The sequence below is a fragment of the Blastomyces dermatitidis genome (assembly GCF_000003525.1).
Source record: "Blastomyces dermatitidis ER-3 genomic scaffold supercont1.1, whole genome shotgun sequence".
In the NCBI taxonomy this organism is placed as follows: domain Eukaryota; kingdom Fungi; phylum Ascomycota; class Eurotiomycetes; order Onygenales; family Ajellomycetaceae; genus Blastomyces; species Blastomyces dermatitidis.
Genome location: NW_025544774.1, coordinates 2,680,531 through 2,705,381, shown reverse-complemented (window position 1 = coordinate 2,705,381; position 24,851 = coordinate 2,680,531). Strand labels below are relative to the sequence as shown.

The following is a 24,851-nucleotide window of genomic DNA, read 5'->3' as shown; positions in this document are numbered from 1 at the left end:
AAGACAGGTTAGAGCTGCTCTTTTGAAAGATAATCTTTCTAAGAAGTTCTGAGCAGATGTTCTAGAGACAGTGATTGCAATAATCAATAATACTCTCATATCTACAGTTCTTTACAACTCAAAATTTTGACCCTCTACTGCAGAGATCTCTGTGATTCCAAGTTCACATAAGATTTCTTAATGTGTACTTACAAATACCCCGCTGAATGTAAGGTATTTTCACTGATTAAGTGCAGAGGTTTTTGTTCACTTGCATGAATCTCAGCAGCCTGTGAATAAGCTTTCTTCACATGCTGATTTCTATTGTATCATTGAATTCAGTGATATATTAATATATCATCTATGACATTCTGAGTCTGATAAGATTATTGTCAGTAGTGATGTGAGATTCTCAATCACTGAAAAACTAGTTGTCACATCTGTGACACTTATTAATAATGCTGGTGAACTGAAATCTGATATTCATCTGATTGATGATGAAGATGCTTCTGACATTGATGATCTGAATTCTACATAGTTGCAGTCTGTGAAATTGCTGACTACTTATACTTCAAGCCTTATTACAGGCAATCTCTCAAAGTTCTACAAGAATGCCATATCTCAGTCAGAGAGAGTAGAAGATTATTAAAAGAAGTTCATGCAATGTGAGATTACTGACCTGAAGAGACATAATACATGAAGTTTGATCTCTAGATCTGACATTCTGAGAGATGAATCAATTACTCTGAGCTGTTAAGTATTTCTTGAGAAAGATAGGCCTGCAGATCTGAATACTGATTCTGATAATATTCTTAGAAAATTGTGTTGAGTGATTTATAGTAACTGACTTAAGAAGAGTTCTAGAGAAGAGATCTATACTTCTGTCATCACTGATACTGCTAATCATATTCTTTTTGCAATAGCAGCACTATGTGATTAAACACTCTGTCAAGTGAATATAGTGATGATATATCTTCATAAGTGTCTCACTAAGAAGGTCTATATGAGACAACTTACTGAATTTAAGACAGGTTCACTGAAAACACTTGTCTGTGTAATTGAGAGTAGTTTATACAGTCTGAACTCTGTGATGAAGATCTGATATAATTACTTAACAGCTCTGTTGAGTGATCTTGAATTTACAGTCAGTGCTCATGATTCAGTACTCTGATATCATACATTCAGATGTCATCTCTATATGATAATCTATGTTGACAATCTCAACATTATATTCAAAGCTTCTGAGAATGCTGATTGACTAGTGAGTATACTCAGTGAGAAATTGAAAGTCAAGAATCTATATCAGTCAATTAAGTATTTGAATATGAAGATCAATTGTTCAGACAAGAGAATTGATTTGATATATTATCAATATATCAAGTGTCTTGTTAAAGATTTCTATCTTGATAATACAGCTGTCATCAGAATATCTATAAAGAATGAAATTTGCATTGATAATTCTTCTATATCTGAGAAAGAGACTGATTTCATAATTCAGTGATATCAACATAATGTGAGTTGCTTGCAATATCTCACAGTTAAAACATATTCTGATATTACTCATGCTATCTCACTACTCACTCAACAGAATATTGATTCAACATCTCAATATTGAAAGGCTCTATTACATATTATACATTATTTGAAAGAAATCATGAATCTGAGCATTTTCTACAGATATGATCTGTATGAGAGGTTCATTTCTACTGATCTTTTCATTATCTCTGATTTCTCTGATGATTTCTATCTACTCTTCAGCTACTCAGATTCTGATTGAGCCAGTCTCTTGAATAGTGATAGAAAATCAATATTCAGCTATGTTTTTAAGCTCACAGACAGCTCAATTTCATGATATTTGACAAAGCAATCTTATATATCTCTAAGTTTCAATGAGACTGAATATGTGGCTCTTAGTGAGGCAGTCTGTGAGATAACATGAATTCAGAATCTCATAATTGAGCTTGACTTCATCACTATATCTCTGATACAGATTCTCACTGATAATAAGAAAGCTATAGATCTCACAAAGATGGCAGTCATTACAGTCTGAAGTAAACACATTGATATGTGTTTTCATTTTTCATGTTGACAGTTGAATCAGAGGGTCATTGATTTAGAATACATTTTCATCACTCAGATAATAGTAGATGAACTTACTAAACCTCTAGACAATGTAGTATTTACACAATTCATGGTTTTACTAGGTCTTACAGGCATAAAAGTTGGGAATGTTTAATTTTACATTTGTATTTGATTTTGACAGACTATCTTGGTGGTTTGGGTGTTTTTGTATGTGATTCTTGTTATCTTGAGGGGGGGTGTTGGCCCTTACGGCCGTTGCGGTTAGCGATCCCACTAGATCACGTGACCCACCACTATAATATGTTCCTGTAGATAGATCTATCAATACAACCTTCAACTATCCTACATGTTTGACAGCACAGCGGGCTCCTAATGACTAAGACATGACTAATATTGGAGATTAGGCCGGCGTTAAGAAATTGTACCTCTACTGAGTGGAACGGAGTGTATGCTTAAAATAACACACCAGAACTGTCTGCCAGTGTCTGGAAGATGCTGTTCACAAATATTTTCTATGCCCAGTAATAATAATTCTGAAATCCAGTGCTCGACAAGGGGGAAGAACTATTGTTTCTCTTCCATCTCTTCTTTTTTCGCTGTTCGCAGTTCTCACGTGATCTATCCCCTGGCGGCTAATCCCGCGCCAGGGCCCGTGCTGACCAATAATGCGGCTCTTAGCCCGTCGCAGAGCCCCGCCTTCGAAACAACAACCACCCGTCCGTGTTTCATCCAACCACGTCCAACATCATCCTCAACATTCGCTGCCATCCAGTCCCTGGTCTGTCGCCTTGCGGTGTTGTGGTGTTAGGGGACTGGCCTGAAAGATGGCAGTACGTGCTGCCCAATATCTCCAGTCTGCAGAACAACATCATGAAACCCAACTTCCCTCCTTAGCGACGTCTCTTGTCCTGACAGCCCTGTGAATGGTGCCTTAAAATATCCAGCGCCAATGAGGTCGCCTTAAGAGGACTCCGAACTGATTCTACATTTATGGCAGAATGGGGATGTATCAAATCATATCAACACATGGAATGACGCGAGTGACTACCGCCATTGTGGGCCGTGGGCAGTTGACCCGGTAGAAGTCTATGGTTATTGTTTCTCGGTATTCACCATTTCTTGCTGTTTCATGAAGCAGCTTCATGAAGGCTATTTTCTTTTTTCTTCTGCTCTCTTCACTGCTCAGCCTACGCCCATTGTTCCATTTCTTGCTCTTCTGTGCCTTCTCTCTCTTCACATTTCGTTCTTCGTTTCTTCCCTATTTCCCGTCCTTTCTCGAGCTTTCAAGCTATATTGGGTGTTTGCCTTTGACGGCGACGAGTTGATTAATTATGTCCCTTTCACTACTGTACTAATATTTTCCTTTCATTGATTTCGCATTGATACTATTCTTCTTCAATAACTTCTATCAACACGGACAGAGCTCCTCCTACCGGGCAATTCCATAAATTTTCAACGCCTTGACGCTTCATTCCTTCTTCTTAATTTCTATCTCGAACACTTCCTAACTCAAAGACTCATACTTTTATCCAGCCTCAAAACCGTTTTCTGGATTTAACCACTGTTATCGAATTTATACTTTAACATTAAAATCGTTCCCTTTCCGTGGCCTGGGGACCTTGGATTCCACCCCAGTCGCTGCTTTATTTTCATCAGTCGCCTGTCAGCCTTTCAAAAATGACAGCCGTGGTCAAATCCCTGGCTGGTCCAGGTTATATCATTTTGAATGCCGTACGGGTCTTCAACATAATCTGTCTCCTTTGTATTATCGCTGCATGTTCAGTTTTACTCATCAAGACTTCCACTCCCACCAATTTCTTCGTTTTTGATGCGATGCATCGAGTTATTATAATTGCTGTCAGCAGTAAGAAACCACTATGTTTTCTCCTGCTTGGTGGATCATTCTAACAAAAATCACACAGTATTCCTCATTATCTCTGAAGTAGGCTTTTTTGAGGCCTGGTTTCATGAATACTGGGGTTGTTTCGGTAGACACTCAAGCTTCCTCGCCCTTGGAATCACCATGGTTCTCCTCGGCATATCAACGATAGGATGTTTGAATAGAGAAGACATGAACAAGGACACAATCGGCTTCACCTTCTGGCAACTTGTTCTAGGCGCCGGCATTATCACCATTGTGTTTGGATTTGTTAACATCGCCGTAGTATGTCCTTCCCCCTTCCTCTAAAGCTGTGTCCTATCTCAGACTCTTTTGACTCCCAATAACTTACCATCACCAACCACACCTCCACATAGACCTTCATCTACCGAACCAAAAAAACAGGCTTAAAAGCCCGCCACATCCGCACTGACGGTGCCGTCGCCCCGGGCGCCATCCCTTCACTCAACAACCTCAGCCGCGGGCACAAATCCTTCAGACTGAAACGCGAGGACTCCCTACCTGTCTACCGCGAGAGCGACGATGCACTCTCGCAATCAAAATACTCACGCTCCTTGCGCTCGCCCATCAGCACCACCCCTTCCATGCGTACCGTGCCTTCTAAATATCGGGTGAATATTTCCCAGCCCATCGTTGAAAATCACGAACAGTTCGAGAAGTTTTCTAGGAGTTCAGGGGGGAGCCACCCGGAGCATCCGGCGAACAACCCTGTGCGTCTTTCTACACGTCGATCGGATTGGGATGGCAGTGATATATGACACGTTGAGGAAGCTAGGCGGCGCCAAAAGTACAGAGCAAATTGAGAGGTGATATGAATTATGAGGGGAAGGAGAGGGAGCTAGCGATGACGCTCTTACTGTCTTACTGTCCCTCCTATCGAGCTACATCGATCTTGAACTTTTCTTGTGTATTTGTATTGGGCATTTTTCCCTTTGTCTTTTGTGATTTTAGAGCGCGTGATGTATCTGTCTTTATCCGTCTGGACATGTTTGCGAGTTGTGGCGTAATTTCGGTAGCCTTTGGTTTCCGCTGGCGAAGGTTGGGATTTGTATGCTGTTCATAATTGTGACACGTTCGGGGCTTTGTCTATGTAATCATGGGTGTCAACTACGCTTCATTTACAGTACAATTTCAGTATTACAGTTGTTCCTGGTGAATGTTCACTTTTTCATCTCCGTTTTCGTCGTAAATTGCGTACACTCATCTTCCACGCGGCTAAGATAGAATCGTACAGTTCAAGTACGGGTACAACCTGAATAAAGATGAAAAGCATTCAATTCTATTGTATTTTGTATATCGAACTATACCAACCCCTCTTATCTAGATAACCCAATAAAAAAAAACCGCATAGAGAAACAGAAAAACCAAAGTAGAAAAAGTAAAACAATCCATCTTAACTTCCATTCCCATCCCTATCACCACTATCATGATCATCATCATCCCCCCTCTCCAACCCGGCAGTAACCCCCTCAACATACGAAGTAGCCTCAACCCCCAACTGCCCAATATCAACCACATCCCCCTTGCCCCCCGCATTTCTCTTCTGCATAACCCTCCTCATAGCCCTAACAACCTCCTCCTCCTCCCAAACACTCCCTCCTTCCCCGACCCCTGATGTTCCCAACGACGAACCGCCGCAAGAACCCTCCATGGCCACCACAGCCGTCCAATACGCGTCATCCGTCGCTTTCAACCCGCGATCCCGCACCGTCGCATTCCGCACGACGCTGACCGCATGAACTTTCGCCGTGGCGCTGGCTAGGGTCGCTGAGACGTTCGCGACGAGTTCCTCTGCGACCTCTGCCGGGGTTGGTGGTATGTAGAAGAATCTATTCGTGCCCGCGAGGTAGATGGTGGCGGCGGCTAGGGCGTCGAAGATGGTGAAGGAGAGCAGGCGGAGGGTGGTGAGGCGGTTGTGGAAGCTTGTGGGGATTTCGTGCGGGTTTAGAGGAGGGGATGTCTTGTGCGCTGTTGCATTGGAGGTGGAGGTAGGGTTATAGAATGCGACGAGTAGAGTTTCGATGAGGAGGAGGGAGAGGGCTGTCAGGGTGAATTTGGAGCGGAAGCGGCTAGCGCTACGCCCTGTGAGCGGGTTTGAGGTTACAAGGCCTATTATTAGGAGGTGGAGGAGGTGGGGGAGGAAGGTCTGTAGGGGTAGGTAGTAGAGGAGGTATGTTGTTTCGTCACCCGGGGTGCAGAAGGGGCAGTTTAGGAGAGTTTCTGGGCCGTAGCGGAGGTAGAGCTTCCGGGAGGCTTGGGAGGTGAACTTTGCTTTTAGCTGGGTGTCGAGGTTTGTCAGGGTGTTGTTCGGGCGGAGGCGGGCGAGGCGAGCGAAGAGGAGTTCTGTCGGGGTCGTCAGGCGGGACTGGGTGAGGGCGAAGATGTTTGGGGACGGGGCGTGTGGGTTTAGACCCGTCCAGGCGGGGAGGGAGAGGAAGAGGAATAGAGAGGTTGTGACGAAGAGGATGTTCAGTGCGACAGCTGCTGAGGATGGCAAAGGCCGTGGTGGCTGTGGTCGATGGGTGAGCGAGGAGCGGATAGAGGAGTAGAGCGATCTCGCCTTGCGGAAGAGGAGCGGGGAGAAGAAGATCAGGAGGGTTTTGTAGCTAGAGATTTTTTGTTTAGTTTAGATTTGACCAGAGAAGATAGATTGGAGAAGACATACGTATCGTAGTTACCCATGATGACGATGGCGGGTGGCGGAGGCCAGCTCGCGAGAGGTAGAGAGAGAGAGAGAGGGAGAGAGAGTTGTTGGAGTTGGAGAGATGTCCGGATTAGAGCCGAGAACTAGAGACAGAAGCGCTTCAACAAAGAACAGAAAAGACCTATCTATTTCACATTAATTATAATAAATAGTAATTATTATTATCCTTGATATAGAAAATGGCGATTCGTACAAAAGAAATGCAAAGTCGTCCGAGACCTTAAATTGAGCACTGCTATATGTGTACAGTACTGTTACTGTGAGTACAACTTCTTCGGCGCTTAAACCGACAAGGATGATGATATCATTCTTGTCCAGAACTTAAGAGCCAGACAGAGCTTGCGTCTACAGTATATAACCCGCTACAGGTTTAAAAAACAAAGCACAAGCAATTTCCTTTTTCATGGAATAGCTCTAGGTACACCAGAGATAGCCGCGCGTTGTCCTGTGTTTCGAATGGATGAGGGATGAGATCTAAATGTGCGTGAAGTGGAATGAATGAATCTTCACTGAAGAAACTCCTCTTTTTATTTCATGATAAATCAAAGGGTCCCATCACCCACCATACATATATCTTCCTCAACGCCCGTAATCGTAATCTGTAAAGTAGATAAATTTAAGAGAGTGGTTCATTTGGGCCGGGGCGTAAAATTCATATCTACAGCGTAGATGTACTCCTGTATACTGTAAGGTAGACAACACTCCCATGAACCAAGAGGATGCGGGAATATCAAACTAATATCCTTCATGGTCTCTGTGATGTACCACTGCGCAAGGCATGATGGATACATATCGAACTGCTGCTTAACCAATATGTCTGTGTTGGAGTTATTCTTGATATAAAAGCCCTTGCCCAATGAATGGGGCGCACGAATTTGGCTCACTTACGCGAACCTAAAGATGTGTCCAATCAGGACATCAGGATAGCGCAAGTGTGTCCGGGATCCCACCTAGTCTGGCGTCGGGACGGCGGCGGCGAATTTTGCTTGAACTAGCTCGTCAAACCAAGGGACAAGCTGCGGGGGCCTTGCGTGGCTGGGGGTCCCTCTCCCGTGAGTATTCCAAGGTTTGTGTTCAGGGCATTCAGGTACGGGGTGCAGAGATGTTGGAACGCTATGCTGTGTCCTTGTGCAGCGTTATTTGTACGCTCTGATATGCAGGGGCGGTTGAGAACAGCGTGGATTGAGTTGGAGAAGGGAGAGAAGTCGATCAAAGATATTAGATGAAGAAACCACGCAAGCCACATTTTTTTCCGCACGGGAGGGATGAAGCAACTAGAATTTGAGAATTTGAGAATTTGATCAGATCCAGATACGAGTTATAGATAGCTAGAGGGGTAAACCTTGTCCGAACCAGCAGGACAATTCCTCATTCCTCAGATATTGATGGTAGATTCAGCTGCAAACCCTCCATGACGCCGGTGGACAGGATGCAGCTAATAAGCAACCGAGGCTACAGGCGGCTGGTCAGATGAACAGAGGCATGCAACTTGACGTCTTCTCGTCTTCATAGCGCGTGGTCAATTGGGCGAGAGTGATTGGGAATTCGGCGAGAGGATGCAAAAACGAAGACGGCGATGAGAGAGGGGAAAGGCGGGATGGGTGATGTTGGTTTTGTTGAGGAGCAGGTACCTGTACAAGATTTTGCACTGAAGCAACGCTTCTGGGCGTGTACCGGTACCCAACTCCGCATTCAACAGTATTCCGTATTCCATGGCAGATTGACCGTGTTAGTCTGAATAACTGAAGACTCAAGAGGATTAAAGATGCCAAAATAGTTCCATTATTCCATAGTTATATTTCCGTACTCAGCTTGTACGTGTATTTGTGCTTCATCCAATTTTTAGAGACCAAGCCAATGAGATAAATATTAAAATAAATACTGAAGAATATTTAAACAAATAAATAAATGCAAGACGTTTTGGTTTTGCTATGGAATCTATCTACTAAATACTCTATTTACTTCCCAGCCCAATCTCCCTTTTTTTTTTTTCTTTCCCTTTTTCATTGTATGTAAATAAGTTGAAGCTGTCTGGTTTGGTTGCTGAGTCTGCCGCTGTTGGTGTTGCTGAGTTGCGTGCGAGTCCAAGTCCACATCCACATCCGCTTCCACTTCCAACTTCTCCTATTTATTTAAATATCTTCATCTCTGTTTCATCTCCTTTCGGTTCCTTGTCTACACCCTCTCCCCCGTCCCTCTCCACTCGTTTGTCCGCCTTGTTGCTGTACGTGTTCGTCCTCTGGCTGGATGTTCCATTCTCTCTTGCTAAATAACCTAGCTTGAACACCTCCAGAGCTCTCTCTCTCCCTGTCCAGAAAACTTTCCGAGGGTTTCACACTCCACAACGCCTCACCAGGAACGAGATCCCACAATCCAGACGACGAAAAATAACCACCTCTTCCATCCCCTCTCCAACGACTCCATCCCCATTAATATACACTCAGGCGATTTACTAGCTTCGATATCGTCGGTGTCTGCGACCAATTGGCCCCGAAATCTCAGTCTCGTCGCTCCGCTCGCGGGTAGTTTCCCTCCCCGCGTCCGCAGGCGACACTTATAACAGAAGCTCCACCACAACTGCTTGCGCACCATATTGCCCGTTCGAACGGCTCTCTGTAGCTGGGCGGTTATCGCCACGGCTACCCTTTCTATACAATGGTGAAGACCCTCTCCAGCCAGCCCAATTCAGTTTCCGAAGTCAATGCCTGTGTTTCTCCCATGGAAGGCTGTCGGGCGGCCAAGATGAAGCCAAAAGAGGAGACCAATTTTCGACAATGGGTGCTGCAAAATCAGATAGGTAAATATAAACTCTACCCTCTTATCTATTTGATATCCCATTATTCAAACACTGATACAATTATGTCTGTCTGTATATAGGTATCTGCATCACCATCCTCACAATGATATTCGCCCTGCACAATCTCTATCCATCTCTAAGACCGTACACCTCCCCTTTCCTGCAATTACCGCACTACCAGCCTGAGAAGGGTACATATGTCCAGGGTTGGGATGATCTTTATTTTGCCATGGGAGGCGTTCTGGCATTCACTGCCGTCAGGGCGATCGCTGTCGAGTGGATCTTCCAGCCCCTTGCCCGAAGATACGGTCTGAAGCATAAGGCCGCCGTCCGGTTGGCGGAACAAGGCTGGCTTCTTGTTTACTATTTTGGTTTCTGGACTTACGGAGTGGTAGGTTCCTACTATTTGTTTATGTGTCTCAATGCGCGGCCTTCTTTTCATTGCATTGTTGAATTTTGAATCTCCTGCCACCCCCCCCTCCTCCCCCCCCCCGGGGGGGGGGGGAGGAGAAACACACACAAACATCAAAATTTCCTCTCAAAAGATAGGAAAATGCTTTGCTAATTCTGTTTTAATCCCTTTGCTTTTTATAGTGCCTTTGGTACCATTCTAAATACTGGAATAATTTCCGCGAGATATGGACCGACTGGCCTTCCAGAGACATCTCCGGCGTCTTCAAGTGGTACTGCCTGACACAGCTGGCGTTCTGGTTCCAACAGATCATCGTCATCAACATTGAGGAGAGGCGGAAGGATTACTATCAGATGCTGGTTCACCACATCGTCACAAGCACTCTTTTAGGCTCTGCTTATGTCTATGGCTTCTACAACGTCGCCAACGTCGTCCTCTGTATCATGGACATCGTCGATTTCCTGCTGCCGGTAAGACGCACATTTCCACTTCTACCATGGGGAATCAACCTGTCAACAGTCTAACCGGTAAATAATAATTATAGGCCGCAAAAATCCTTAAATACCTCGGATACGAACGCGCCTGCACCGTAGGGTTCATAGTCTTCCTCGTCACCTGGGTAATATCGCGCCACATCATCTATAACCTCCTTTGGTGGTCTATCTACGTCAACGTCCCCGACGTTATGCCCTACGGCTGCTACTCCGCCACGACAACGAAGATGATCTCACCCGCTGCCAACACCACCCTGGACAACGGCGCCGCATCCATAGACCTAAACAACTGGAACCACCTCCTCCACCCATTCCAAGACCTGGGCGGCCGCATCTGCATGAGCCCGCGCATCAAATGGGTGTTCCTCTCTTTCTTGCTTTTCCTACAGATCCTCGCCCTTATATGGTTCACGATGATTCTGCGTGTGGCTGTTAAGGTGCTGAAGAGCGGGTCAGCGGAGGACTCACGGAGCGATGACGAAGGGGAGGAGGAAGAAGAAGTGAATTCGGAGACTACGAGGATGGGTGGAAATGGGACAATTGCTGGTGTTCGTGATGGGATTAATGGTAATGGGACCGCGATCGTTTCGGGCAGTTCTACTTCATCGTCAACCGCGCAGGGTCATCATCCTGTGCGAATTCGGACGGGTCGGGGCCGGGTTACGTTGAGTGATCAGAATGACCGGAAAGCGTTGTTGGGGCGCATTGGGTGTGATAAACCCTCATGAAAATGGGTAAAATCTATTTCCCCCCCTTTTTCTACGAGCACATTTTTTGTTCTTTTTTTTCAATTTGGTTCGATTTGATTTAATTGAAGATGAAAACCAGATTTCTGCAATATCTAGTTCTCTTTTTTATATATTTTGTTTCTACATTCTGATATTTCTTTTCCTGCTTTTCTTTCATACCCTCACTTTATTTTAATCTGCGCTGTTAGTATCAGTCACATCTATTTACTTCCTGATTCCTGCTTGTACCCATTTCCGTCTTCCTTCCTTTCTTTTTATATTCTAACAGGCCTCTTTTACATCACTTACCATGCCTGCATCATGAATTCCCTTCCGTTTTGCTGCTAGCTTTACCCCGCCATTCACACCATGAAAGACCTTGCTTGACCTTTTCCCCCTTCTCAACCTCCCTCCACAGACTAACAACAGGTCCGTCATTTTGTTTACACAAATTTGAGGGATTATTCATGCCTGATCATGTTTTCTCCATACATACATACATTGATGTCCAAATGACTTCCCCACGTTGCAGCTCTGTTGTTATATCGGCTCTGATCATTGGTATGGTTTATCGTTTGTCTAAATCCAGGGGATGGGATGAGTGAAGAATATGCTGGGATGGATGATATGACCAGAGAGTTTTTCCTATTTTGTTTAAACGTTCAATATGCACACCTATTCTGTTTTGATTTTGATTTTCCGCTTTGTTTTTTTTGTGTTTATTACTTTGCTCGCCCAGATACCACCCTTTTTAAACGGACATATTATATATACCCAGCTAAGTAGGTTTTGTTAGATTTTTTTTTTTTTTTTTTCGCCCTTCTTTTCGTTCGATGTTGCTCAGATGAGGATTTATGTGATTTAGCTACAGAAGACTGAATTGAGCTTGATTACTTCTAAAAGAGTGTCTGTAGTTTTCAGCTGCCCACATATTTGAGATTTTATTTAACTATATCATGGTCACTACTGGCCAGGCTGTTATCTGTATGTACAGTACATTGTCTCTGAAATTCCCTAATGATGAGATATATATATATATATAAGATTTTATATTCTCAAACTCTCTCCTTTAATAACAGATGTCTAAAGATTTCTAATATAATAGTATTCAAACGGAAAGTATCATATATTTCTCAATAAAGTCATTAAAGCTCAACATAGTCTTCTTTACTTAGCTCTCTACAATGCAAGAGTATGAACGGTTTGATAAAACATAGGAGGTTATTTTACTAATTGAGGGGGCAGACATCTATTAGGGACATATGTAAGAAGCCTATAGTATAGGCCTTAACTGTGCGTAAATTTCAGTGCGCGCGATGGATATCTATACTGATATCATTTGAGAGCATATCAAAGTGAGAAGAGACGGCGGTTGTGAGAGAGAAGAGCTTCATTCATAGCCATGTTTTCGTTCGTTTGCGTCTCTCAAATATCCCGACACTGTTCCGTTCATAGTACTGAGCAGAAGGGGTGGCGCTCACGAAACTCTACGGTATATACATATAATACATGATCCGCCCAATGTACATGTACATGTACAGTGTAATAATATATCTGTCTGTGATAGCCATTTTCGAGACATCAACAGTCAACCACCCTTCCCCTACATACCACCCAACCGCCCGCCCCAAAGGGCAAAAAAAAAGAGAAAAAGAAAAAGAAAAAGAAAAAGAAAGGTAAACCAGCCCCTTTTATAAATCAGACTCCAGCAATCCTGTCATATACTGATTCCCACGGAACCAATCCTGCAGCGTCGGAGGCATCATCTCCCCCACACCTGCACCATCAGCTGGTACCTGCTGGCCAGCTGCTACACCTAGCGTACTACCGCTGCCCATACCAGTGTTGATATTATTATTCATCATTCCTCCAGCCGGAGGGCCGAAACCCAATTCCCACAGATAGCTATCGACTTCATCCGCGCCCCATTGCATGTCCATTTGCTGACTAGCATATGCAGTCGCGTCGTCGATCGCTGATACACCAGTATCCCCATAGTTAGCACCAGGATTAACATTAGCACCCTGCTGCTGTAGCTGCTGGAACTGCTGCTGCTGCTGCTGCTGTTGTTGGTGCTGTTGTCCTTGTTGCTGCTGCTGCTGGCGCTGCCCCTGCCCCTGCCCCACCCCCCACTCCCTCATCCTTACATCAACATACAACCGCGCAACCTGATAAAACACGGCACAGAGCTTACAAAGCCTGTCCGCCGCCTCGGAAATGTGGCGCGCTGACTCCAGCGAGCTGGAGACTTCCCCCAGTAGCTTCAGGTCGGCCAGATCCGCTGTGGCGATCGTGTGCGTGAACAGCACTAAGTAGGGCGTGAAGGGCGAGTGCAGGAGCGACCAGACGATATATCCTCTGAAGAGATAGTCGCTGGCCTTTTGGAAGTCGACGGTGAATTGTTGGTGCAGGCGCAGGGCGCTGCGGGCGGAGTTTACGCAGGCGGGATCAAGATAGGTGGAACCCTTTGGGGGGCTTTGGTTTTGGTGCTGGGGCTGGTGCTGATGCTGACTTTCGTGCTCTGGTGGGGGTGGAGGCCTTGCGCGGAATATGATGGTGAGGAGGTGGTGGTAGGAAAGATCGGCCATGGAGGAAGCGTAGCGGAAGAATGTGGCGTGGTAGGCTGTGAGATCCGAGTCTGGCTGCTTTGGATGCAGGATTTAGTAAATATAACCAGGAGATCACACCGGGGCTAACGAGATTTTCGCCGGAGAGGGGCGAGAAGATCGAAAACTCACCGGAACATATCCAACTCTCCACTTCTCTACCTCCATTGCTAGATTGTACGTTCTCTCCGCCCGTACCTCTGCGCTCTCCGATAACGCCTTCGCCGAATACAACTTCTCAAATATCTGCGCTGCAACCTTCGCATACGTCACCCACACCTCATACATCGAGTACCAGGGACGAAATTTGGGATCTTCTGGCGGACTTGGAAAGTCAAGGGCAATATCGTAGTCCTGCAGTGTTGAGCTACGGCCAAGCGATAATGTTAGGTCTTTATCCAGTACGTAAATAAACCAAAATAAGGACTTTCTCTGATATTCTTCCTTTTCGCTGACGCCTGGGCCGGAGACGCTGTGGTGATATCCTAGGCTCTGGCACATGCGGGCAGCAGCGCTGACGAAGGCCCAGCATAGGGATGGCTTGGAGGCCTCGGTGGCATGGAAGGCGGCTAGGGCTAAGGCCTGAGTGTTTTCGTAAGACGGCTGGAGAAACAGGTCGAAGGTGTTGAGGGCTGTTTCGAAGTTTGAGCGACACATGTTGGAGTAGTGGGCAAGACCGCTAGGCATCAGGGATGTTAATTCCGGCGGTGGTGGTACCTGTTGTTCATGGCGGCGGAGGTTGTCGTCCCGGTGGTGGGAGCCTGGTAAAAAATAATGCAGCTCTTCAAACATGTAACATAGCGTACAGTTTACGATGGCAAAGTGGGCGGCAGAGTACTCCTCTGTACAGAAGTATAAGTCCTTGCAGAATTTGGTGATAGCAGGGAGGTCGAGGAAGGGGAGATTCAGGAGGAAAAAGGGGTGCGATGCTGAGATCAATTAGTAACTATGCCATTTCCGCGCATAAGATGGATAATGGAGAGCAAAAATATTGAAAGCACACCCTTTGCATTCTTCAGTACAGCCAGCACCACCTCCAGCGGCGGCATCTCCAGCTTGGAAAGATCAGCATGGGTGGAAGCCGGTTTTTGTCCTGCAAACCGTAACGTATGAACCGAAGAAGGAAGCTTCTGTCTCTCAACAATATCCTTTAGGGCTGCGAGCGCATGCATCATCTCCGGACTATGTTCTGCAAGGGGTGTTTTCACTACCACCTTCTCAAACAGCTCGCTGGCGTGCGCGGAATGTGCACTCATGGACGGTTCTCCTTCAAACTCGGGATTTGTCGTGTTGCTATGGGTAGATTCTGCGCTTGATACCGTGGCAGGGACAGTTGCTGCCTGTGATGGTATCCGTTTCTGCTCTTTGCGTTCTTCGTGGAAGTCATTGGAACTGGACACGCGGGATCGTAGTTCCTCCTGTTGTTGTTGTAGTAGTTGCAATGGAGACTTGTTATTGCTACCGTGATTGAGGGTAAGGTCACGCAGGAGATTTTCAATTCCAGCTAGCCGCTGGTCTATGATTTCGATCTTTTTCTCACTGTTCAAGCCTCGCTTTTAGTCTTTGCTCGGAATATATAAGTACCTAATCAAGTACCCAGCGGGAGAACAAAAGTTAAAATTCTAAAATAGCATACTATTGATGTGAAATCAGGACCCTCTGTCGCTGTTCCCTCACCCGCGGAGAGGTTCGACAGACGGATTTTGCAATTCGACAGTTGGAGCAAGGAGCACCCCGATCACATTTAATCTTTCATGAAGCAAGGCAACTAGGTAAGCATATGTAATGTCTTTTATATTATGATATTGAACTAAGTATTGAAATCGACCAACCTTTCGAATGCGGCAGTTGTCGCACTGTATTTGTTCCCCTTGTTAGCAGGAGGTATTGCAAAACTCCAGTTTTTACTTTGACCCCGCAGAGGTACAGCGTAAGAATAGTATTTATTATAAGTATAAGGAGGGGCTATAAGCGGGACGAAGGGGCATGTCTCCGCAAATACATGTGAGAGTACCTACCGCACGAGAGGCGGAAGGCTCCTGGCCGAGCGGCACATCGCCTTTGTCGATTTCCATTTTCCCTTGATGGTAAGGGGATAAATAACTTATCAATAACAACAATAGAGCTAGCTATGGGGGTTTCGGGTCAAGCTCCAGGCCCAGATCCCTTACGCGCGGGGAGGGTAACTTAGCAGGTAGCTAGCTAGCTTGCTTGATAGTGTGGCTGCCAGTTAGCTCAAGCCAGGCAGAGCAGTCCTTCGGCATATACTATGCATGGTGGTCTCATTTAGCTGTGGACGTTTCGATCAGAGAACACAGGGGAAGCTGGCCGTCCATCGCAAATCGCAAGAATCACCAGCATGATTCTGGTTTTGCAGTCACACACACCCAATCTGGAACTGTGGAGGGAGGGTTTTGATGGTTTTGATATCTCGGGTCCCGCGGGCGCCGAACACCTGAGGCTGAGTCGAAAACCGGCATAGTGGGGCTTGGCGATTTGCTGCCTTGCCAGGCCCTGATTGGCTGTGGAGGAACATTCGGGCCGGGGTGGTCTGGACGCCGAGAGTCATTCCGGACTCAGGAGGCTCTAAGAACAACGTCGCTGTTCGTGTTTGGTTAAGGGGGAGCATGTAACCAGCAAACTGGCGCAGAGAGAGAGAGGGTCTATGACGCTGCCCCGGGACTTGAAATTGCCAAATACGAGACGGAAACATATCTTTCCATTCCCATGAAGAATCCCTGGTCTAATCATCTGGACCAAGACAGCGCTGCCCTCGGGTTCCGTAGCTCTATGGGTTGGGAGCCGTGACAAGAAAATTAAAAATGTTGCCTGGTGACTAGAGCTTCCGTAGCTAGCTTCATTTTGAGGGCGAGAGCCACTGGGCAGAGAAAAAAAAAATATTTAGATAGGCGAACCCCAGATTTGACATTCAGAAATTCCAGCATAGCTCTCAATTTGAATGTCAACGACTTTTTCGTCATGTCGCCTGAAGAAAAGCCGCCGTCGTCAGCACAAAGCTCGGATGGCGAGACCAAGGAGGAGAAGTCACAGGAGGGGGGGATGGGACATTTAATTGTGAGCATCCGTGTAACATCCATCTATGGCAACCTCTGTCTGTATAGATCTAATATAGAAACAAAATAATAGCGGGTGTTTTCCTATACGGACTCAAGTTCCTGGGCACTCTATGGTGTTTCTTTCATCGCAGCCATCGCAGCTGGCGCTGCCATGCCATTGATGACCCTGGTATTCGGTGGGTTTGTAACTACTATTACGGATTTCTCTATGGGAATGGCATCGCCAGACGAATTCCGTTCAGAAGTGAACAAACTTGCGTGAGTTTGAGTTCTGATTGTTTTGTCCAAATCGGGAGACATTTTAGAGCTAATCATAGGAAAGGCTTTGGTTCATATACCTCTTTGTTGGCAAGTTTGTTCTGACCTATATCTTCACGGTACGAGTATATCATCTGCTCTCGATCACACAACACAAACCTATATATATATACTGACGTCTTAAAGGTGGCTATTACGATTGCTGGAATAAGAACTACCAAAACTCTCCGTGTGGACTTCCTGGAAAAAACCCTCCGCCAGGATGTCAACTTTTTTGATTCCTCAAACCAAGGGGCTACCGCAATGCATGTAACAACAAACGGGAATCTTGTTAATCAGGGCATTGCTGAGAAGCTGGCCTTGACCGTTCAAGCCACCTCGACCTTCTTTGCTGGGTTTATTATAGCTTTCGTTGCCCAGTGGAAGTTAACCTTGATCGGAATATGTATTATTCCAGTGATCATCGTGACTATGGGGGTTTGTATCGCGGTCGATACAAAGCAGGAAGCAACAGTGCTAGGATTCTACAACAAAGCTGGTGCATTGGCGGAAGAAGCCTTCTCGAGCATTCGGACGGTTCAAGCCTTTTGGGCGCAGCCGCGTTTGGCGAAATCGTACAATGAGTACCTGCAGCTTGCGCATCTAGAAGGGAACAAGAAGTCTCCGAATTATGGTGTCCTGTTCTCAACCGAATTCTTTTGTACCTACTCCGCCTTTGGTCTAATCTTCTGGCAGGGGGTCAGATTTCTGTCAAGAGGAGAAATTGATGATCCCGGGACTATAGTCACGTACGTAAATTATCCCCTACCTCCTTCAACTTGATTGCTCTCCACATTCTCGCTAACCTAAAACATAGGGTATTGTTTTCCATTATCATATCGGCAAGTGGAATTTCACAAATGGCTCCCCATACCATAGCTTTCAGTAAGGCAGCTTCCGCTGCTTCAGAGCTCTTTAAAACAATTGATCGCCCCTCTAAAATTGATCCCTTATCGGAGGATGGTATTCGCCCAACCGAATTGAACGGAGATATCAAAATCAAGGATGTGAATTTCTCCTACCCTTCGCGGGCTGCTTTTCCCGTTCTGACCGGCTTAGACCTTCATATTCCAGCTGGCAAAACTACTGCATTGGTTGGCCCAAGCGGGTGTGGCAAAAGCACAATTATTGCACTTCTTGAGCGCTGGTATAACCCATCGAGCGGTACCTTGACTCTCGATGGTCAAAACATTGATCAACTCAACCTCCATTGGCTTCGGACGAAGATCCGGCTTGTTCAACAGGTATAATATCCTACCATCCGAACATATTTGGAATATGAGCTAATTACCCTAGGAACCCGTTTTATTCAATGGAACAGTCTACCAAAACGTTTGTCACGGCCTAGTTGGAACAGAATCAGCGCACATGCCAGAATCCGAGAAGATGGAGCTTGTTGTCGAAGCTTGTAAGCTAGCAAACGCCCATGACTTCATCGAGGAATTACCAAAGGTAGGAAGCCCATTCAGGAAAGAAAACTATTTTCAACTTTAACTGAGACTCCTGGTAGAGTTACCACACCGAAATTGGAGAGAGGGCAAGCATGCTTTCGGGAGGCCAAAAACAACGAATCGCTATTGCTAGGAGTATAATATCTAATCCGAAGGTCCTTCTCCTTGACGAAGCAACGAGTGCTTTGGACCCACACGCAGAGAAGGCTGTTCAAGGAGCAATTGACAGGGTCTCCGAAAATCGCACCACTATCGTCATAGCCCATAAGCTTGCTACAATCAGAAACGCGGATAACATTGCGGTCATGGCAGCGGGCAAAGTTATTGAACAAGGGACTCATGATGAACTGGTCGCAGCTGGCGGCGCATACGCGCATCTTGTCGGTGTTCAGGATCTTGGCAGCAAAGCAGATGGTGAACCAGGGGAAGAAGGATTTGAGGCAGCGGAATCTGTTAAGCCAGCGGAGCGTCGTATCTCGTTGATGCGAACAACGACAACCAAATCTTCCATACGACCTGCGGATGCCCCCGCGGAGGTATCTGAGCGCCCACTTTATGCGATGAAGCACAGCCTGTTGAAATGCTTATTCGTATTTTTGAGAGAGCAAGAAGGGACGAGATTTCAGTATTTTCTTGTCGTGATATCTTGTGTCGTGGGTGGTAAGTACATCCATCACTCCGTTGCCCCCTTCAGAGCCTTGATCTAACTTTGCGACAACAGGTATAACGTTCCCTGCCCATGCAATTCTGTTCTCGCGTCTGGTTTCTGTATTCACACTTGAGGGCCCAGCCATGGTAGACAGGGGAGACTTTTTCTCTCTCATGTTTTTTATTGTCGCAATCGGAAACCTGTTGGCTTACTTCATGCTGGGATATGTTTCAAATCGTATTGCCCAGGTTCGTTGAAGACTGAAGCAAGATGTTTCTCCATATGCATATTGCTAACTTCCAATGGCAGGTTGTTACCCACCGATTTCGCTCGGAAATATTTGAAACAATCCTCGGACAGGATATGGAATTCTTCGACAAGCCAGAAAATGCTGTTGGTTCTTTAGCCTCCAGCTTGACCACCAAACCGACACAACTACAAGACCTCATGGGATTTAACATGCCCCTAATGTTAATCGTGGTCGTTAATTTAGTCTCGAGTTGTATCCTTGCACTTATTGTCGGATGGAAATTAGCACTGGTCACCATATTCGGCGGCTTGCCGGCTCTGCTGATCTGTGGGTATCTTCGCATCCGACTTGAAATGAAATTCGAATCTCTTACGGGCGATCGTTTTGCGAAAAGTGCAGCACTCGCAAGTGAAGCCGTCTCATCTATCAGAACCGTGGCGTCATTGGCACTCGAAAACCATATTCTCACAAAGTACCATGACAGTATGAATGGAATTGTCAAGGGCTCCATACGGAACGTTCTATGGACAATGCTTTGGTATAGTTTGGCACAGTCGATTGAATTCCTTGTGATGTGCCTCGGGTTCTGGTAAGCGTTTTAAATGCATAAATCTCCTCTCGTTTATGTCGGCTGCGAAATGCTAAGCAATATTTTCCTTCAGGTATGGGTGTCGCCTTGTATCTTTTAGAGAATATTCTACAAGCCAATTTTTCATCGTCTTCATCGGAGTTGTTTTCAGCGGGCAAGCGGCCGCTCAGTTTTTCGCATATACTACCAGTAAGCCACCCTGCTTCTAACTACGATTCTACCTTGTTTTTTTTGTAAGGACCTGGCAGCTGAATCTGTATTAAAAGGTATAACAAATGCCCACATCGCGGGAAATTTCATATTTTGGCTGCGCAGTCTCAAACCTAAGATCCAAGCTCGTGACGATTCGGTCGATCCGGATCTCAACAAGAAACCGCACGGGGACGGTCTCCTTGAACTAGAAAATCTCGAGTTTGCTTATCCGCAACGCCCAGACGCTCGTGTGCTTCGCGGAATAAATGTTACTGTTAGTCTATCCCTTGTTTACCATCGACAACATACATCTATCTAACCGAACCAATCGAAAATCTAGATCCAACCAAGCTCCTTTGCTGCATTTGTCGGGGCATCGGGCTGCGGTAAATCTACCATAATCTCCCTTCTAGAACGCTTCTACGACCCCAGCTCCGGCTGCATAAAATTCGACGAGCACGACATCTCCCAACTATGTCCCCGCGAATATCGCCGGGGCGTCGCTCTCGTTCAACAAGAACCGACTCTGTACCAGGGCAGTATCCGCGAAAATATTGCCATGGGCTTAGAAACGGAGGCAACACAAGAACAGATTGAGGAGGCAGCTCACCAATCAAATGCATTCACCTTCATCTCCTCCCTGCCGGACGGTTTCAACACCCTCTGCGGCTCGCGGGGGACACAGATGTCTGGCGGCCAGAGGCAGCGGATCGCCATTGCCCGTGCGCTAATCCGTGAGCCGAAATTGCTCCTGCTCGATGAAGCAACGTCTGCTCTTGATACAGATTCTGAAAAGATAGTTCAGGAAGCGTTGGAAAAGGCGTCATCGGGCAGGACAACGGTGGCGGTTGCACATCGTCTATCGACGATTAAAGATGCTTCCGTGATCTTTGTATTCGGAAGAGGAAAGGTTTTGGAATCTGGGACACATGCACAGTTGTTGGCCAAGAAGGGGATTTATTACGAGATGTGTCTGGCACAGTCGTTAGACCAAAATATTCCGCATAAAGAGGGGTAGATGGGTTCTAGATTGGGGCCTCGGTCGTTTCATAGCGTCCTGTTTAATTTCTTACTCGTTTTCTTTGTCCATATCCTCTAGTTATCGCTGCTTATTTTTCTCTTCCCTTTTTATTTTAATCTTTGCACAACACCTAGGTTAATCTCTTCTCCCTTCATATAGATCGGAATGTCATACTATATCTGAGATTTCCTTCACCTTTGTTCTTTCCGCCTTCTTACAGCTCACCTGCAACCTACCATACACACAATACTTGCACGCCCGCTTGCTCAATCGCGAGACGAGTCGATATCTGTGTAGACGCAACTTTAATACTTTATAATTTCTATTATAATATGACGTGTAGAGTAGAATACTAAAACTTAATAGAATCATTCTAAAGTGCTTTTATATGAGTAGAATATCGCCTCTAAACTTTCCGAGATGAAGTGTAGAGTGGAATTAGCAGAAGAAATGCAGCGCCCTTGGGAGGGCGGAGGGCGGGGCTTTCAGGGGCAACACCAAAATGAGATAAAAAATGCATATCTGTTGAAAATAACAAGTTAAGAATGATACGAAGAAGTGCGCAGGTGTTATCTCTTCATTTTCTTCCTTTTCCAAAGTGCGAAGCAAAAACTCGTAGAACTTGAAACCTATATATTTTGAACCTATAAAAAGACTCAAGGCAAAACGCAATGCTAGAACGCAGGACATGCAAAAGGAGCAAAGGGACTTCACTGCTTTTGAAAGAAACGTTAAACTGCACTATGCACCTGAGCTACCGGTTGCCTTTTTATAAAGATTAATCAATTGCCACGAAAAGTCCAAAAAAAAAAGTCACCCATATGCACATAAACTAATCTCAAAAATATCCGATAAAATAATCCATATCCTAAAAGGAAAGATTGTGCGAATATGTGGGGGAATCAAATCGTTACTTATCGTGAGGCATCACGGGTCGTGTTGCTGAGCCACTATAGAACTCCTGCCAGCGAATTATAAATGACACATAGAACGAGAGGGCAGATCAAAAATAATGCACTGTACATGTCATTCCCTTATCCTTCACGCGTTAAACATCTTTTGACAACGAAATCAGAGATAAGAACATGCTAAATAGGAAAATCGGCATTCGAAAGCCGCACGTTGGAAGGTATATCGCTGGTCGTTTCAAATTATCATAATTTCAAGCTTGACGGTTCGTAATCAGGAGCTGTTAATGGAAGCAGTGTGTGGTTCATATTTTCAGGATTGGGATCCATAGAAAAAACGGGAGGGCCAGTGTATAACGGCCCTAAGATGTCTCTCCGCATTTCATCTTCATCCCATCGCAAGCTAGGACGATTTTGTCGGGCGAGCGTTTCCGCTTCGGTAATCTGATAGCTCCCGATTCCACATTCCACGTGCGTGGTTAAAAACCCAAGCAGGGTACTGCGTAGATTGTCCCATGATGTCCCACCTCGTTTCCACTCGAGCTTCTTGGCTACACGCAACATTCGTGATACGAACCAGCTTCGCTCTCCTTTATCTGCAGGTTCGTTCGCCATGTACCCTCCATGTCCTAAGAATACCCATAGCAGTGACGAGATGCTAGGGGTTGAATGTGGATTAATTTTTTTGAGCTCCATTGTGACCCACTCAAGATAGTGGTCAAAATTACGTGAGGTAAAATAGAAGTCGTACAACGCAATGTTGAGATAAAGTAGACAGGCCATGCAGGAATACTCATCGATAAAGCGAATGTCACGGATACCGTGATCGTAATCAGGGAGAGTGGTAAGGATGGAATATAGAGGTGTTGACGGGTCAAAAAGATTCAGCCTCGGCCGTTGAAAGTCTTGACCCTGATGATGGAAGCTTTGGGAAGGAGGGACCGCACTAGTAATAAGTGAAAGTTGTAATTCATCGAGAGAGCAGAAAAATGTTAGGAAATCTTCACACGCTCGTAATGCACTCGATATTTCCTCTGGGTCCGTACCCATAGAGTGATGGAGTGGAGTCAGAGGAATATGAAGTTCGGAAGACAGGTATGGCAGACTCGAAGGTACCGTATCAGGTATATCGCCAGTCCAAGGAAGGCTAGCTCCCACGATAGCCCTTGGAGCGCTGCTGAAATCAACCCTATGAAGATTATTCAGCCATCAAATTGCAGACCAATTCAAATTATAACCTCCAACAGGTGCATACCAATAGAGGACACTTTCTAAGAAAGGGCTGGAGGCCCTCACACCACACATACCGCCACGGCGTCGCACTATTTGCCGGATGCCTTGATGATGCATGCGTTCAACTGCTGGGTCCTTGGACCATTTCTGTAATAAATCAGAATCGCACAATAAAAACGCTAGAACTTAAAACGGAGGTAATGCTGACTTCGATCACGGCCATAGTTGCAGCCGCGTAGATTGTACCATCATACTTTCCGCCTACGTCGCTCTGGAGGCGTTCGTTTAATAACCTCAAAGCTCGCATTTTGTGAGTCAGCGATTGAACAGACTCATTCTGACCCGCCGCACCAGTTAGGTGCTTTGAGGAAATGGCGAGCATCGCCTGGAATGGGACTGGGTCGTGCAAAGTCAAGTGATGGAATATCCCTTTAATTGGGTTGTCTTGATACGCATCGCCCATTTTATACATCATCATGGGGTATGTGGTGACGACTAATGTAAACGTGAGCAAGTAACATCTATCAAAAGCTGAGGCAGGGCCACTCACAATGGTGTATCAGATTTTGATCAGGTCGGGTCAATTTCAACGGGTAGCTGCTAAAAGGATCTAGATATCCCGAACCTGGCACTACGTTGAGGTTTGAAGAATGAATCTCCTGGAGGAATGTGGACATATGTTCATCAGTATCGTTTGTCATATTGTCATCATCATCTAGCTTAGGTGTGTGTAGTTCAGTTGAAACGACACGATCCCGACTCCAATCACTTGGGGTATTCTTGGTATCAACAGTCTTCTCATTCTTATCTAGCGACTCAATTCTCGACGAAGCCGGCGAAAGAAGGGTTGCGCTTGCGGAAGTGTTGCCCGCGTTCCAACTTCTAACCTGAGCGCGACTTGATTCCAGGCGTGCGATGCCGTCAAGACGCCGCTGGCGCATATACTGTCGCATCGCATGGCGTCGAACCTGCTTTCTGGACTCTGAGTCCGTGACCAAAACGAACTCGAAAGACTTGTTGGTACCTCCTTGCGGTTTGCTGGATGCCGATCTCGCTGCAGCACTCGGCGGCACATGTTGGGGAGCACAGGAGGCCCTCAAGCGGTTGCTGTTACCTAAAGGGGTCGAGATATCAGAGCCATCCCCCTGGCCAGTCCCCGTGGCAATAGCTTTCCGCATGATGCCATCTTGCAGGGTAACTAAGTGTTAGCAAAGACGAGCTTAAGCTAATTAATTGGGCAAGGCAGCAGGAGATATGGTCCAATTACACGCCTATGAAAGCTACACAGAGGGACGAAGATGTTGACATACGATTGTTCATGAGATGGCACGGCCACCGGTGCAAGGAAAATCACTCACCACTAAGGCAGAGGTGTGGGAAACCGATGTGATTAGGGTAGAATAATAGTGATGGTTGACGTTGGGTTTTTTTTTTTTTTTTTTTTTTTTTTTTTTTTTTTTTTTTTTTTTTTTTTTTTTTTCG

At 45.8% G+C, this 24,851-nt stretch overlaps 7 protein-coding genes across 13 annotated transcripts; 3 read left to right on the top strand and 4 right to left on the bottom strand.

Annotated features, from left to right (window-relative positions):
- The first annotated feature begins 2,431 nt into the window (after positions 1 to 2,431).
- On the top strand, positions 2,432 to 5,114 carry BDCG_00362. 2 transcript variants are annotated; one of them, XM_045415881.1, is made up of 4 exons: positions 2,669 to 2,891; positions 3,059 to 3,925; positions 3,984 to 4,225; positions 4,318 to 5,114. In XM_045415881.1, exons 2-4 carry the CDS (start codon positions 3,739 to 3,741, stop codon positions 4,717 to 4,719), a joined length of 831 nt encoding a protein of 276 aa, XP_045279136.1. In that variant the 5' UTR covers positions 2,669 to 2,891; positions 3,059 to 3,738; the 3' UTR covers positions 4,720 to 5,114. The 2 variants fall into 2 exon arrangements, with proteins under 2 accessions (XP_045271720.1, XP_045279136.1); XM_045415880.1 differs by having other exon boundaries at positions 2,432 to 3,925.
- On the bottom strand, positions 5,034 to 8,430 carry BDCG_00361. Of its 3 annotated transcripts, XM_045415879.1 has the most exons (4): positions 8,008 to 8,399; positions 7,554 to 7,939; positions 6,627 to 7,465; positions 5,140 to 6,567 (listed from the first exon to the last, which is right to left on the bottom strand). In XM_045415879.1, exons 3-4 carry the CDS (start codon positions 6,641 to 6,643, stop codon positions 5,355 to 5,357), a joined length of 1,230 nt encoding a protein of 409 aa, XP_045279135.1. In that variant the 5' UTR covers positions 6,644 to 7,465; positions 7,554 to 7,939; positions 8,008 to 8,399; the 3' UTR covers positions 5,140 to 5,354. The 3 variants fall into 3 exon arrangements, with proteins under 3 accessions (XP_045279134.1, XP_045279135.1, XP_045271719.1); XM_045415877.1 differs by having other exon boundaries at positions 5,034 to 6,567; positions 7,554 to 8,430; XM_045415878.1 differs by having other exon boundaries at positions 6,627 to 7,468; positions 7,554 to 8,396.
- BDCG_00359 (longevity-assurance protein) lies at positions 7,717 to 12,167 on the top strand. 3 transcript variants are annotated; one of them, XM_045415875.1, is made up of 5 exons: positions 8,287 to 8,889; positions 8,959 to 9,462; positions 9,543 to 9,853; positions 10,057 to 10,344; positions 10,419 to 12,167. In XM_045415875.1, the coding sequence occupies exons 2-5, from the start codon at positions 9,321 to 9,323 to the stop codon at positions 11,094 to 11,096; spliced, it is 1,419 nt and encodes a 472-aa protein (XP_045279132.1). In that variant the 5' UTR covers positions 8,287 to 8,889; positions 8,959 to 9,320; the 3' UTR covers positions 11,097 to 12,167. The 3 variants fall into 3 exon arrangements, with proteins under 3 accessions (XP_045279131.1, XP_045279132.1, XP_045279133.1); XM_045415876.1 differs by having other exon boundaries at positions 8,574 to 8,889; positions 8,944 to 9,462; positions 10,419 to 12,114; XM_045415874.1 differs by having other exon boundaries at positions 7,717 to 9,462.
- Positions 12,168 to 12,787: 620 nt separating this feature from the next.
- Positions 12,788 to 15,777, bottom strand: BDCG_16108 (uncharacterized protein; the record flags this gene model as incomplete). Its single annotated transcript, XM_045425374.1, has 6 exons — positions 12,788 to 13,738; positions 13,835 to 14,631; positions 14,706 to 15,241; positions 15,339 to 15,451; positions 15,535 to 15,558; positions 15,721 to 15,777. 6 exons carry the CDS (start codon positions 15,775 to 15,777, stop codon positions 12,788 to 12,790), a joined length of 2,478 nt encoding a protein of 825 aa, XP_045279130.1.
- Positions 15,778 to 16,079: 302 nt separating this feature from the next.
- Positions 16,080 to 16,271, bottom strand: BDCG_16107 (uncharacterized protein; the record flags this gene model as incomplete). The annotated part of the gene is made up of 1 exon (XM_045425373.1): positions 16,080 to 16,271. The coding sequence occupies one exon, from the start codon at positions 16,269 to 16,271 to the stop codon at positions 16,080 to 16,082; it is 192 nt and encodes a 63-aa protein (XP_045279129.1).
- On the top strand, positions 16,212 to 21,746 carry BDCG_00357 (multidrug resistance protein 3). Its single transcript, XM_045415873.1, has 12 exons — positions 16,212 to 16,777; positions 16,850 to 17,037; positions 17,102 to 17,156; positions 17,224 to 17,825; positions 17,894 to 18,320; positions 18,373 to 18,528; positions 18,587 to 19,187; positions 19,249 to 19,424; positions 19,486 to 20,015; positions 20,089 to 20,204; positions 20,282 to 20,481; positions 20,548 to 21,746. The coding sequence occupies exons 1-12, from the start codon at positions 16,682 to 16,684 to the stop codon at positions 21,223 to 21,225; spliced, it is 3,825 nt and encodes a 1,274-aa protein (XP_045271718.1). The 5' UTR covers positions 16,212 to 16,681; the 3' UTR covers positions 21,226 to 21,746.
- Positions 21,289 to 24,851, bottom strand: BDCG_00356. 2 transcript variants are annotated; one of them, XM_045415872.1, is made up of 6 exons: positions 24,728 to 24,815; positions 23,920 to 24,555; positions 23,578 to 23,864; positions 23,392 to 23,516; positions 22,888 to 23,325; positions 21,581 to 22,794 (listed from the first exon to the last, which is right to left on the bottom strand). In XM_045415872.1, exons 2-6 carry the CDS (start codon positions 24,545 to 24,547, stop codon positions 22,383 to 22,385), a joined length of 1,890 nt encoding a protein of 629 aa, XP_045279128.1. In that variant the 5' UTR covers positions 24,548 to 24,555; positions 24,728 to 24,815; the 3' UTR covers positions 21,581 to 22,382. The 2 variants fall into 2 exon arrangements, with proteins under 2 accessions (XP_045279127.1, XP_045279128.1); XM_045415871.1 differs by having other exon boundaries at positions 21,289 to 23,325; positions 24,680 to 24,851.

What these genes read in the sequence shown, in the direction of transcription:
- BDCG_00362 (XM_045415880.1), top strand. Translation starts at nt 3,739, where the DNA reads ATGACAGCCGTGGTCAAATCCCTGGCTGGTCCAGGTTATATCATTTTG. An exon ending in TATTATAATTGCTGTCAGCA is followed by an intron (nt 3,926 to 3,983) that starts GTAAGAAACCAC and finishes AAAATCACACAG; the next exon opens with TATTCCTCATTATCTCTGAA. An exon ending in GATTTGTTAACATCGCCGTA is followed by an intron (nt 4,226 to 4,317) that starts GTATGTCCTTCC and finishes ACCTCCACATAG; the next exon opens with ACCTTCATCTACCGAACCAA.
- BDCG_00359 (XM_045415874.1), top strand. Translation starts at nt 9,321, where the DNA reads ATGGTGAAGACCCTCTCCAGCCAGCCCAATTCAGTTTCCGAAGTCAAT. An exon ending in GGTGCTGCAAAATCAGATAG is followed by an intron (nt 9,463 to 9,542) that starts GTAAATATAAAC and finishes GTCTGTATATAG; the next exon opens with GTATCTGCATCACCATCCTC. An exon ending in TCGTCGATTTCCTGCTGCCG is followed by an intron (nt 10,345 to 10,418) that starts GTAAGACGCACA and finishes TAATAATTATAG; the next exon opens with GCCGCAAAAATCCTTAAATA.
- BDCG_00357 (XM_045415873.1), top strand. Translation starts at nt 16,682, where the DNA reads ATGTCGCCTGAAGAAAAGCCGCCGTCGTCAGCACAAAGCTCGGATGGC. An exon ending in GGGGGATGGGACATTTAATT is followed by an intron (nt 16,778 to 16,849) that starts GTGAGCATCCGT and finishes ACAAAATAATAG; the next exon opens with CGGGTGTTTTCCTATACGGA. An exon ending in TTCTGACCTATATCTTCACG is followed by an intron (nt 17,157 to 17,223) that starts GTACGAGTATAT and finishes GACGTCTTAAAG; the next exon opens with GTGGCTATTACGATTGCTGG.
- BDCG_00356 (XM_045415871.1), bottom strand. An exon ending in CAACTATGGCCGTGATCGAA is followed by an intron (nt 23,517 to 23,577) that starts GTCAGCATTACC and finishes GATTTATTACAG; the next exon opens with AAATGGTCCAAGGACCCAGC. An exon ending in TTAGAAAGTGTCCTCTATTG is followed by an intron (nt 23,326 to 23,391) that starts GTATGCACCTGT and finishes TAATCTTCATAG; the next exon opens with GGTTGATTTCAGCAGCGCTC.